General features: G+C 42.2%; 1 protein-coding gene across 1 annotated transcript in view; it reads left to right on the top strand.

Moving 5' to 3' along the window:
- The window catches only part of kiaa1549lb (KIAA1549-like b), a 71,522-nt gene extending 64,791 nt beyond the window's left edge, over nt 1–6,731 (top strand). The window contains exons 18-22 of the mRNA XM_061814208.1: nt 2,475–2,849; nt 4,638–4,732; nt 4,991–5,139; nt 5,233–5,384; nt 6,429–6,731. Coding sequence (XP_061670192.1) covers nt 2,475–2,849; nt 4,638–4,732; nt 4,991–5,139; nt 5,233–5,384; nt 6,429–6,692 — 1,035 coding nt within the window. The 3' untranslated portion in view covers nt 6,693–6,731. The remainder of the gene's footprint in view (nt 1–2,474; nt 2,850–4,637; nt 4,733–4,990; nt 5,140–5,232; nt 5,385–6,428) is intronic.
- The last annotated feature ends 6,309 nt before the right edge of the window (nt 6,732–13,040 follow it).

The following is a 13,040-nucleotide window of genomic DNA, read 5'->3' as shown; positions in this document are numbered from 1 at the left end:
CCTTTATTATTCCATTATGGTTCCTGGCTCCCTCGGGTAATGGAGCAGACTGTTTCCCCTTGGTGTTTTTACTATGAGCTGTTCTTTTGTAAATCATATTAGGCACTGGTGTCAGCGACTGAAATGCCGCTGCCACTCTCTTCTCCACATACCCGTTTCATTTTGTACAGCTTTAAAAGGAGAGATACTATATGGTCTACATGATGATTAGTATGATACAGCAGAATGGACGTATGATTCATATGAGTACTCCAAATTTCCCAATAGGATACAATTTTTGTCTGCCGTCTTTACTGCGTTTTTGCATTACGCTTAAAAGCTATCAAAATTAATACTTTGAATAAGGAGAAAACTTTGACTAGAGGTTCAACCTAGATACCCCCCCTCAATTTCTTGGTGTTTTTTTGAATACAAAGGAACCAGTGTAGTTCCAAGCGTCACTGCAGATATTTCTCCCTTCCCATGTTGTAGGGGGACTGATTTATGAGGCGCACTACACCAGGTATCCCGTGGCAACCTTCGATTTGCACAGGAAGTGGGCTAGCCTCAGCTCATTTTCATTTGTCACCAAATATACAGGCGTGGTGAATGGTTTTGAAAGGGAGGACTGTGTAATGTATGGAGTGGGTTATGATTTGCAATGGCTGACGCGGAGGTGAAAAATAATAGGGGCTCAGTATTGAAGGGCTGTACGTTTTTCTTGAATCCACAAAAGAGTTATTCACGCAGCCTTCCACATTGTTGTCAACAGTTTGTCATCTTCCATCCACGTATTGGCTGTATTGATTATTCTTTGCCGCTTACACACAATGCGATCCGGCTGCAATCTGATTTGTGTTGACCGACTGGCGTTTGTGTTGACTCAAAGGCGGAAGTTTTGGAATTACACCAAGACCATCATGGTAGCATATCATAAGGCATTTCCATTTAAAAATAATCCAATGATTCATTCTGAAGCTGACGGTAGAGAATGAATTTTTCAAACTGCTAGCAAGATTTAAACGTAGCCTCACTTGACTCGCCCCAACCAGGTCTTTGCCCAAAGAAATGCTGAGCAGAGACGGCATGGAGTATTGCCAAATATGAAATGTTGCCGGTTTGATGTTGTATCATTTGGAATGTACAATCAATTAAAAAATATAAGAGGTGATCAACTTACTTGATGATCTACCGAGAACACTGCTACTTTCAAAAGCCCAGTCATATGCAGCAGTCCGCAAATAGGACATTACCATTATATATTGCATTTTTACCCTTGATTTGTGTCGAGAGTTCTCCAATTTCTTCTTCCAACATTTGGTGCTAACCGGAGTTAAATAATCCAACTGAGAGACTACCAGAGTCTCCTTTTGTGAGAGTTTGCTGTGTGTCCCCACGAGGCCGCACGTGCAAATAATTGACACACTATTCGGTCACTCCTCCTGTCTCTACACTAGGGGTCTCAAACTCAATTTTCCTCAGGGCCGCTGGAGGCAGGATCTGGCTCAGGCTTGGCCGCAGACCCACATGTACATGGACGCACGTGCAATTTAAATTCAAAGTTAAAAAAAAAAAAGTCCAATCTTCTCAAACATATTCCTTATTTTTTAAACACAAAATAAGATAAGCAAAGACCCTGGTGTTAACAAGTTGTGTGCAAAACTACTAATAAATCCCTCCATGGCAACGCTGGTGTAAATTTCCCTCAATAGAAAATGCTTCTGTGCTTGTATTAAGCCCAGTTGATGTCACGCACGGTCAACTACACACCCAACACTGTATAAGAGTCTTTCATGTAAAACTCAAAGGCCGTAGTAACATTAAACTTTCATGTTTAGTTAACGTTCATGTTTAGTTAGGGACCACGAAAAATTATTCCACAGACAGCAAATGGCCCCTGGACCGCCAGTTCGACACCCCTGGTCTGCAGTATCTGATTGGCTATTCTTGCCACACCTTGACGAGTTGTAGAGCAATAATTAAAATGATGATGTTTTTTTAAACAATCCTTTTGATAATGTTCCAGAGTTGGGTTATGCAAACAGTTTTAGCATACAGTATTTGAAAAAAACATTTTTTTATAGTCAAAAACTAAAAACTCTGCCTTTAAGTGATGTAAGAAGGACTCTCATTCAAAGCAACATGAAGGAAAGATTGAGCGACGATGTCAAAACATGAGATGCCGAAGGCACGTCAGAAATGTGCATTCCCTTCACATTATGCCTCGGTCATAATTTATGAGTGACTGTTTGATTATTAACTCTGTTTTTGTATGACAGTTAAGAATGTGAAAATATTAACATTGCTTGTACAGTTCATAACCCCCCCCCCACTCAAATCCATACAAATGTATTCAAACTTATTAGTTCCACATTCACAATCAATGCCTGCATTGTTTGCAGGAAACAGAAAATGCTTCAATCACCCGATTTATTAAGCCAAATTCATTGTTGAATTTGATTTTCAAGGGTCTGCCCTCTGCGTGTTTCTTCCAGACCGAGCCCGAGTTGATAGAAGAGACCAACGTGGACCATTTGATGGATCAGAGGGGCTTTGCGTACGGCTGCGGCCTGAAAGGCCAGTCACAGACGTCCACGCTGAGCTCACAGCCGTCCATTGATGAAGTGCGGCAGCAGATGCACCTGCTCCTTGAGGAGGCGTTCAGCCTGGCCTCGGGGGGGCACTCCACATCCGGGAGGCACTCCCACCACCGCCGCCCCCCACCCGATCAATACGGCGCCGCTCCAGCTTCACTTCCCTATGCAGATGCGGTGACCAGTGCCCCGGGCACCATGAGCTGCGGTCGCGGAGGACTGCAGTGGACCCCGACTTATGGAGCAGACATGTACCAGTGCAGTTTACCCAAACCGGTAAGCGGGATAAGATTATATAACCTCTCCTTATAGCGGCGCTGTCCAAACCATAGCCTGATGGCCATTTCGCTGTCTTTTTTTTTTTTTTTTAATCGACCCACAGCATAAGCTAAAATCAATAACTAACAAGACCCGTTTGCCTGCATTGTAATATTTACTTTCTACACTGGGTGTAGGCAGAAGAAGTAAAAGGATGACGTTTCGTGTGGGCTACAGCACTCAAAAGTCCTGGAAAATCTTTCCTTCATCAGCTATCTGTAATAAAAAAAAAAAATGTAAATTGGTGCCTTGAGGGGCGGCACTGTGGCTCCAACATTAATTGGACACTCTAAATTGGCCCTAGGTGTGATTGTGAGTGCGGCTTTTTGTCTCATGGTGCCCTGCGGTTGGATGGCAACCAATTTAGGGTGTACCTCGCCTCCTGCCGGTTGACGGCTGGGTTGGGCTCAAGCACTCCCACAACGCTTGTGAGGATAAGCGGCTAAGAAAATTGACGGATGCTGCCTTGAGATGGGAGTGCCCCGAATTACAGGTTTTTGATATCCAAGATGTCTCTTTGCCGGTCTTCCTTTGCCTCGTGAGTAAAAAAAAAAAAAAAAAAAAAAAACAGATATGAGCGCTGTTTGTGGTAGCAGTGAACTCAACGTCATTAAAAGCAGGACTTTGGCAATTAAAAAAAAAAAAGAGGCTTGAACGCAAGAGATATATTTGCTCTCTCAATTGAGGTTTACTATCAAACTAAACATAAAACAAAGAGAATTACACATTCCGCATTAAAAAAAAAAACTCCCACATAGCTTTACATTGATAAAGTCCATTTAGCTACATGGTAACAATGAGAAACTCCTTTAATGGGCAAATGTGTAGCTTCGATGTTGCGGCGTTACAACACGTTAAGCAACTGATGTTTGAACATAAAAGGTGGTGCAACACATCTATCTGATCATATAACAATACTCACAGGCATATATTCTTTATCCTCTCCAAAGAACTGCCACTATTGCTACATCTTACTGAGGAGCTGTGAACGTCCCCACGTGTAGCTCTACAGGGTATGGCTGTAATATACTGCCCCCTAGGTGGCTAAAATGCGCACAGCAGAAGGAGCACCACACAGTCTATTAATTGAAGCTTAACATGTGGCAAAAACCTGTTTGCCAACGGGACAAGCCGAAAGAAAGACAGACAGACAAAACTGTATCCAAAAGCACAATTTTTTTCTTGTTAAAAACACAACAAATGTTTGTGTGTGTAGTGGTGATTCATCAATTCATTTTTTCATACCGCTTATCCTCACTAGCGTCACGGTAGTCCTGGAGCCTGTCCCTGCTGACTCTTGGGGCGAGGTGGAATATACCCTAAACTGGTCGCCAGCCAATTGCAGGACACATATAATGAAACTCATGTCATGATACGTTTTTTTTTTTAATATTTTCCCGACTCCTTTATCGGGAGGCTGAAGAGATTCGTTTGCATTCATTTCACTGGACAAAAATGATTTTAGATGTTTTGATTCATGAGATTGTGCACGGAAAGAATGAAGCTTGAATTTCAAGAAATTGCAGTTTAAAATATACAGGTATATAAAAGCAATTCATATTTGCTTTCAATACCTTCGCCTCCACTGATGGATTGATTTAGGTGTATTCATGTGTAGAATGTCAGAGTGGTCCTTGCGTTCCTTTGATTTTTCAGCAAGTCGTCCTTGTAAAAACATATTTGGACACCTCAGCTCTGAAGAATCGTGTTTCTGTGGACTTAAACACTTCTCCTGATCTCTTGCAGGCCTTTCACTTCACCCAGCTGCCTGATATGGCAATTAGCTCTCCTCCTCCTTTACCACCTCGCACTGGACCACCTCCTGGCACCTCCTTAAGACGGTAATGCTCATTAGTTTTGACTCCTCCGTACACAAACATAGTTTCCCTTTCATATTTTCAAGAGAGTCGATATTCTCTGGTTAATGTGCTAGGACCGGCGTGATTTCAGGTCCTGTATACATTTTGATATTGAACTTGTGCATTGAGGTATGGCGAGAATGTGAATGACCTAATAGCTCGTCCACGTGGAGTGTGTCTGCCCTCTAGCGGCGACTGCCTCGCGTAATTCTGCATTTATGCCACTGCAATCCCGCTCAGTTCCATCTCTGACCTGGGGCCCAAGGGAAGCAGCTCTCAGACATCTGTCACCGAAATGCAGACTCCACATGACAACAACCCATACGGGCCAAGCTCCAGGGCGGCACTTCCATCCATCACGATAGAGCAGCCTGTGTCCAACTACTCAGGTGAGCGGACAGCGAGCCAAGGTGACATTTTAAAAGTAAGCCGTGGCGTGTAAGTCTCTCTCCGTGTTTTCCCCTCCCTCTTGCTCCCTTCAGGAAACCCAATAACAGCCATCTATTCCATCCCAGCCAGCAGGGCGGGCTACTCGGACTATTACGTCTCCGCCTCCCCCAATTCCTACCACAGTCCCTCTTGGATGTCCTACCCACCTGAACCGGAAGATGTGCCGCATCAGTGGGCAGACTCTGTAAGGAATGCTTAACACTGTAACTAACAACAACAAGACATGATAGAAATACAGTCGTGTCATGAAACTCGATTAAAATTAATTTTGTCACCACATTTGTGACGCAAAACACCCAAATAACCCGTTCCCACTGTAATGTATGGGGAAAGCATTCCTCCATTAAAACATACAGTTCTGACTTAATTCAGTAGAGCTGCGTTAATTGAATGACCATTGTGGTGTTCCTTCTGGTGTGCCTGTGTTGGTCACTTGGGGGCAGTGTAATACAGAAAGATGAATTATCTGGTTCAATTTAGACTCTCACCCAGTCCATCAGTACCTCGCTAATATTTGTCATTCGAGACCGACCTGAAAGTATATATGAGAGATTATGCTTATATTCTTTCCACATGTGTTGCAGCACCATTTTTGTTCAACCGTTTGCTTGAGGAGTAACCACACTGCGAGATAGGTGCTAATTGGCACTAGCATTAAACTAGCAGATAGAAAGACTAAGCCATTTGGTTGGTGTAATTCATTATGTTTAGTTTGACAGTAAACTCAAACTTGGAGTGGCAAAAAAAATCTGAAGCCTCTCTTTTGAATACTTTCTCGATATTTGCCAAATTGCAATTTTTTTGTAAAGTGAGTGGAGTTCACTGCCACCATGTAGGGCTGCACTCACAAGTCAAAGGAAAATAAATACAAAAATAGATAAACAAACAAACAAACATACAAATAAATAAATAAATCGGCCGAACAAAGTCTTGTAACTTGAAAAACATCTTAAGTCATATCCGAAGGCATTAGTGTTTTTGTTCATGCTCTCATGATTTGACCTTACTGTACACATTGACAAATTATATCTTAAATGTGGTTTTTCACATGATTATTTGTCTGTGTTAAAACAACCAACCAACAAATAGTTATCATAATATTATTGCAATAATAGGCTTTTATGTGTCTTCATTACTGTATAAACAAATTTTGGTTTTATGTTTTCTGATCGATAATGCTGAATTTGTTTTTTCCCCCCATCTTTTTTTCAACCCCCAACCCCACCAGCTTCCTTTACCGGGTTATGTCGAGGCTTTCCCCCATCCTCGCTACCCACAGGGGAGCCCCTCTTTACTCCCCCTACAGTACACTCAGGCTCTGGACCAACAGCCTGCCGCCCAGAGCACAGCATCCCAGAAAAGCCCTCTGCAGGTGGGGAAGGACACGGACAGCATACCCTTGAGCAACCTCTCCACGTCTGCACTCGTACACGCTATACGGCAAGAGGTGGCCAAGCTGGCAAAGAAGCAGAGTGACATGTTTGATTTCTAGAATGGATCCCACCCCTTTGTCCCTCGGGAATTAACGTCACAGTGGCCCACAACAGACTCAAGAAAGTGGCACACTTTCAGATTGATTTTTGATGTTTGTACTGTAAAATGACCAGATCTTATTAACCCATTGACTAATTTATTTTCTTACACCAGTCCGCCGCTCGCATTAAGCAAGAGAACATTTGTAGTTTTATTTTGGAGAGGAAAGCCCCCCTCTCCTGCAATTGATATCCGAAGTGACTGCACACGTCATTGTAGATACGTCAATAGCACGAGCATACCATGTGAGTGGGAGAATGTGCTTACACGAACGGACGTGAACAGTCAAAATAAGCATTGTTTTGAACCAAAAAGTACAAAACGCTTCCCGACAGCCTGGCCGTGGGCCGAAGTGTACAGAAGCACGTAAAGGGATGATTTTATCTCAGATTTGGTGGCAATGCCGTTGGCCCTTTTTAAAACATAGTGTCATAACCAACTGCCTCATCAATAAATTCCAATATATTTAAACCATCAAGCTGGGAACCACCATAAGAGAATTGATGAAAACAAACACATTAAATCACGGCACACATTTAATGATTTATCTGAGTGGAAGTGACACTCATACTTTGGGATAAAAGCCTTCACGGGTAATACTAAACGTGACTGCACAATTGCTGTCTGGAGATCGTGAATTGGGACTGAGTGCCAATAAGTGCATGGAAGTTTATAGCAGAGATGCTGCATAAACATCCTGGTGCTAGTGCCTGCCTCCTAGCAATTTAATATTGCTAATAACACGTGTGGCAATATCGAGCGATGACGTCAGAAAAACCCTTCGAGTCGTGACAAGACATTTGTCTCACAATTTTGCACATCCAGGCCACCATACATTTGACTAAAATATATAATTAACAGTTCTGTTTATGATTGTGCCCATGTTAAAAAAGGGATTGTACTTATGTATTTCGCCAAAGAAAATACTCATTGAAGTAATTGCTCGACTCCCAAAATTCATTTTATTGATAAACCACAGCAGCACTTCTTAACATTGAAACTGTAAATCTTACAGTCAAGCAGTGGAGTCAGGTTCATGATGGAAAACACAGAGATATGATATGAATTTTTTTTTTTTAGACGGTCATTGGCTGAGCTACCATCCACATGAGCTAAACACTCTAAAATCAATGTATTTTTGACGTCCATAACTGATTTCCTAATTTCCGATGAACCTGCTCATCGAGTAGAGAGTGAGACTGAGAGAACTAATAGCCTACATGATCAAACTGAAATAAAATTGTTTTTTTTTTTTTTTTTTTTTTTTTTTTAAATCAGAAGAATCGACTTGGCTCTCTTTGCCTTTCTCCTGAAAATGTCATTTTCCAGAGGATATAACTGGATTTCTCCCACCCGGGTGAAAAAGGCTGCTGAAAAAAAAAAAAAAAAGTCACACAATTTGGAACAATACTGATGTGATTTTCTTTCTACGTTCTTCTCTAACTCGCTCCAATCCAAGGGCGGACACCAGATGACAGTGAAAGCAAAATTTAATTCATTGCGATGTTTGTTTGCTTTTTGTGGAATGATTGCATTTCCTCATAATGAAATGTATGGGTTTGAAAACAAACAAACAAGCAAACAACAAAAGTAAAGAAAAACCACCATCTTTGAGTTAATTCACAAATGTTCAAGGACCGGTGTCGTCTGTCTGTTTTCCGTGTATGTTTAAGATCATCAAACAAATAGAAATATAAGATGACGATAAGTCAAGTCAACTTGAAAAGCAGTTTTTAAATTATTATTTATTGAGCCCAAGATAATTCATTTACAAACGTTTCCCACCTCTAAGAGAAGTCAATACAACCTCGCACCATTTAATATCTTTGATCAATCGCAAATAAAGATTTGTCAGTCTGGTAGGCTTTTTTTTTTTTACCATTCTTTTGTTTGTTTGTTTCTTTCTTCCTTCCTTTCTTTCTTTCTAGCAGATGCCTGAAGGTTTTGTGCAAATGGTAGGTATGGTGTTTTTTTTGTTTTTTTTTTTGGTGATGGGCAGTTTTGTGTTTACATAAACATGCATTTTAATATTATTGGCAAAAAGTTGATTATTTTTAGGCTTCATTGGACTATGAATGAAAGAGAAATTCTGGAAGGAACTAGATGAAGTAGTTCTGAGCATCCCAGACAGCGAGAGAGTTGTGATTGGTGCAGATTGTAATGGACATATTGGTAAAGGAAACAGGGGCGATGAAGAAGTGATGGGTAAGTACGGCATCCAGGAAAGGAACTTTGAAGGGCAGATGGTGGTGGACTTTGCAAAAAGGATGGAGATGGCTGTAGTGAACACTTATTTCCAGAAGAGGGAGGAACACATAGTGACCTACAAGAGCGGAGGTAGAACCACGCAGGTAGATTATATTTTGTGCAGACGATGTAATCTGAAGGAGGTTACTGACTGTAAAGTAGTGGTAGGGGAGAGTGTAGCTCGACAGCATAGGATGGTAGTGTGTAGGATGACTCTGGTGGTGGGTAGGAAGATTAAGAAGACAAAGGTAGAGCAGAGAACCATGTGGTGGAAGCTGAGAAAGGAAGAATGTTGTGCGGCCTTCCGGAAAGAGGTGAGACAGGCTCTCGATGGACAACCGAAGCTCCCGGAAGACTGGACGACGACAGCCAAGGTGATCAGAGAGACAGGCAGGAGAGTACTTGGTGTGTCATCTGGTAGGAAAGGGGAGAAGGAGACTTGGTGGTGGAACCCCAAAATACAGGGAGTAATACAAGGAAAGAGATTACCAAAGAAGAAGTGGGATACTGAGAGGACTGAGGAGAGGCGAAAGGAGTACATGGAGATGCGACGTAGGGCAAAGGTAGAGGTGGCAAAGGCTAAACAAGAGGCATATGAAGACATGTACACCAGGTTGGACACGAAAGAAGGAGAAAAGGATCTCCACAGGTTGGCCAGACAGAGGGATAGAGATGGGAAGGATGTGCAGCAGGTAAGGGTGATTAAGGATAGAGATGGAAATGTGTTGACTGGTGCCGGTAGTGTACTAAATAGATGGAAAGAATACTTTGATAAGTTGATGAATGAAGAAAATGAGTTAGAAGGAAGAGTTGAAGAGGCAAGTGTGAAGGACCAGGAAGTGGCAATGATTACCAAGGGGGAAGTCAGAAAGGCACTACAAAGGATGAAAAATGGGAAGGCAGTTGGTCCTGATGACATACCGGTAGAGGTATGGAAGCAATTTGGAGAGATGGCTGTGGAGTTTTTGACCAACTTATTCAACAGAATACTAGCGGGCGAAAAGATGCCTGAAGAATGGAGGAAAAGTGTTCTAGTTCCCATTTTTAAGAACAAAGGGGATGTTCAGAGCTGTGGGAACTATAGAGGAATAAAGTTGATGAGCCACACAATGAAGTTATGGGAAAGAGTAGTGGAGGCTAGACTCAGAACAGAAGTAAGTATCTGCGAGCAACAGTATGGTTTCATGCCTAGAAAGAGTACCACAGATGCATTATTTGCCTTGAGGATGCTCGTGGAAAAGTACAGAGAAGGTCAGAAGGAGCTACATTGTGTCTTTGTGGATCTAGAGAAAGCCTATGACAGAGTACCAAGAGAGGAACTGTGGTACTGCATGCGTAAGTCTGGTGTGGCAGAGAAGTATGTTAAAATAGTACAGGACATGTATGATGGTAGCAGAACAATGGTGAGGTGTGCCTTAGGTGTGACAGAGGAATTTAAGGTGGAGGTGGGACTGCATCAGGGATCAGCTCTGAGCCCCTTCCTGTTTGCAGTGGTAATGGATAGGCTGACAGATGAGGTTAGACTGGAATCCCCTAGGACCATGATGTTCGCAGATGATATTGTCATATGCAGTGAAAGCAGGGAGCATGCAGAGGAACAATTGGAAAGATGGAGACATGCACTGGAAAGGAGAGGAATGAAGATTAGCCGAAGTAAGACAGAATATATGTGCGTGAATGAGAAAAGTAGAGGGGGAAGAGTGAGGCTACAGGGAGAAGAGATAGCGAGGGTGGACGACTTCAAATACTTGGGGTCAACAATACAGAGCAATGGAGAGTGTGGTCAGGAAGTGAAGAAACGGGTCCAAGCAGGTTGGAACAGCTGGCGAAAGGTGTCTGGTGTGTTATGTGACAGAAGAGTGTCTACTAGGATGAAGGGCAAAGTTTACAAAACAGTGGTGAGGCCGGCCATGATGTACGGATTAGAGACGGTGGCACTGAAGAAACAACAGGAAGCTGAACTGGAGGTGGCAGAAATGAAGATGTTGAGGTTCTCGCTCGGAGTGACCAGGTTGGATAGGATTAGAAATGAGCTCATTCGAGGGACGGCCAAAGCTGGATGTTTTGGAGACAAGATTCGAGAGAGCAGACTTCGATGGTTTGGACATGTTCAGAGGCGAGAGAGTGAGTATATTGGTAGAAGGATGCTGAGGATGGCGCTCCCAGGCAAAAGAGCGAGAGGAAGACCAAAGAGAAGGTTTATGGATGTGGTGAGGGAAGACATGAGGGCAGTTGGGGTTAGAGAGGAAGATGCAGGAGATAGGCTAAGATGGCAAAAGATGACACGCTGTGGCGACCCCTAACGGGACAAGCCGAAAGGAAAAGAAGAAGAAGATTGGACTATGAACCAAAGGGGCAGATTTTGTTACAGTCTGATGAGTCTTGGAACTTTACTGACACACATACTATGCATGGTCCTTAATCCTAATTTTGTGGGAACAATTTGTTGGAGGCTTTTTTTTTTTTTCCAAAGCACTGGGTGCATACATCACGCTCCAGTAATCCATTTTTAATGAGTTTGGTGTGAAAAAAAAAACACGAGAACCTGAGTTCACACTCATTAAGCATGGCGTGAACTCAAGATGTGATGGTGACTCAGTCCCGAGACTCTTTTCCAGGTAATCTGGCCTTCTTCCAAATCCTCAAAATATCAATGTCTGTTAAATAAAAACTTATAAATTGTCCACTGCTATAAAACAGTGAATGGTCGTTTGTTAGTAGGCTTGGCTACGATCCCTGTGGCTACCTGGCGACCAGTCCAGGGCGTATCCTCCGCCTGGGATAGACCCAAACTCACCAGTGATCCAAATACAGTACGCATTAATGCGACGGAAAACGTACCCACCAATTTTGGAGGTCAAAATGGTGGGCGGTGAACATGTAATACACATGTTTTCCACTAGGGTGCAGCATTACAATATACATCCAATGCCACAATGACGAGTGGGCACGGTCACGTTAGTCCTCAAAGTTACTGTGTATTTGAATTGATTAATTTTAGAGTAACATGCATTTTTTTCCCCGTATTCTTAGTGTCACTACATGTTCACTGACTATACATGTAGCACAGTTAATCTTTACTTTTTTACTGCGGTTGCAGTTAAATCTTGTTTACAGGGGTGGTCATGAAAGTACAAAAATGTCTTTCCAAAAGTATCAAGGACATCTCCCTTTAAAATAATGCTAATAGGCCCATTACATTTAGAGCCATATATTGCAAATAATCAAAACTGTGCTACAAGTGGTGGCCTTGACTTTAATTGAAACTGCACCTTAATAAATCACCGCATGCTTTTGTCCATTAAAACAAATGAATGCTTCTCTTTGAATGGAAGCCTCATTTTTCCCCATCAGAAAAAAAGAGCTGCAATTAAATAGCTTTAATTACATTACCAAGGGTTTTTCTTGGCTCAAATTGAGGCACAGGCGGTACCATGCTGATCATGTGTATCCCTGTGTATTTTAAAGTTTTCTAACGTGTTGTTTCTTTTAAATATACCATTCTAACACACAACATGAAATTACAGGAACCCCGTTCGGAATCATGCAAATATGTTCAGCTAAGTATATTTGTAATATATAACAAAGATTACACTGGAACAATCAGAATAAGCATAGCCATTCATAGATTATTTTTTTTTTTTGCTGTGGCCACTTTTGCTAGAGAAATGTGCTTACAGTATTATTTTCAAGCAGCCCTCCATATTTCTGTGGTCCACATTCATCTGTGCAACTATGACATGCAGCAGGGTTACCCCCAAAAGGCAAATACAGTAAAGCCTCGGTTCTCGAATGTCCCCGTTTTTTAACAAATCGGTTTTCGAACAAAAATTTCGAGATTTTTTTTGCTTCTGTTTTCGAACAAAAATTGGTGCTCGAACGCCCCCGACAAAACACGGAAATAGCATATTGCGTGCGGCCAGACCAGCTGACCCACGGCGCGCTTTGTTGTGAATTCCCATACCTCTGAAAACCTCCAGAAATAACATAATGTAGTTGATCCACCCATGACGCGATTTGTTATTGTTTATTTGTATGCCCCCCGAAAAAACCCGGAAAT

The sequence above is a fragment of the Syngnathoides biaculeatus genome, chromosome 3 (genome assembly GCF_019802595.1).
Source record: "Syngnathoides biaculeatus isolate LvHL_M chromosome 3, ASM1980259v1, whole genome shotgun sequence".
NCBI lineage: Eukaryota > Metazoa > Chordata > Actinopteri > Syngnathiformes > Syngnathidae > Syngnathoides > Syngnathoides biaculeatus.
The sequence above is the reverse complement of the archived record's forward strand: the minus strand, read 5'-3'. Positions and strand labels throughout refer to the sequence as shown.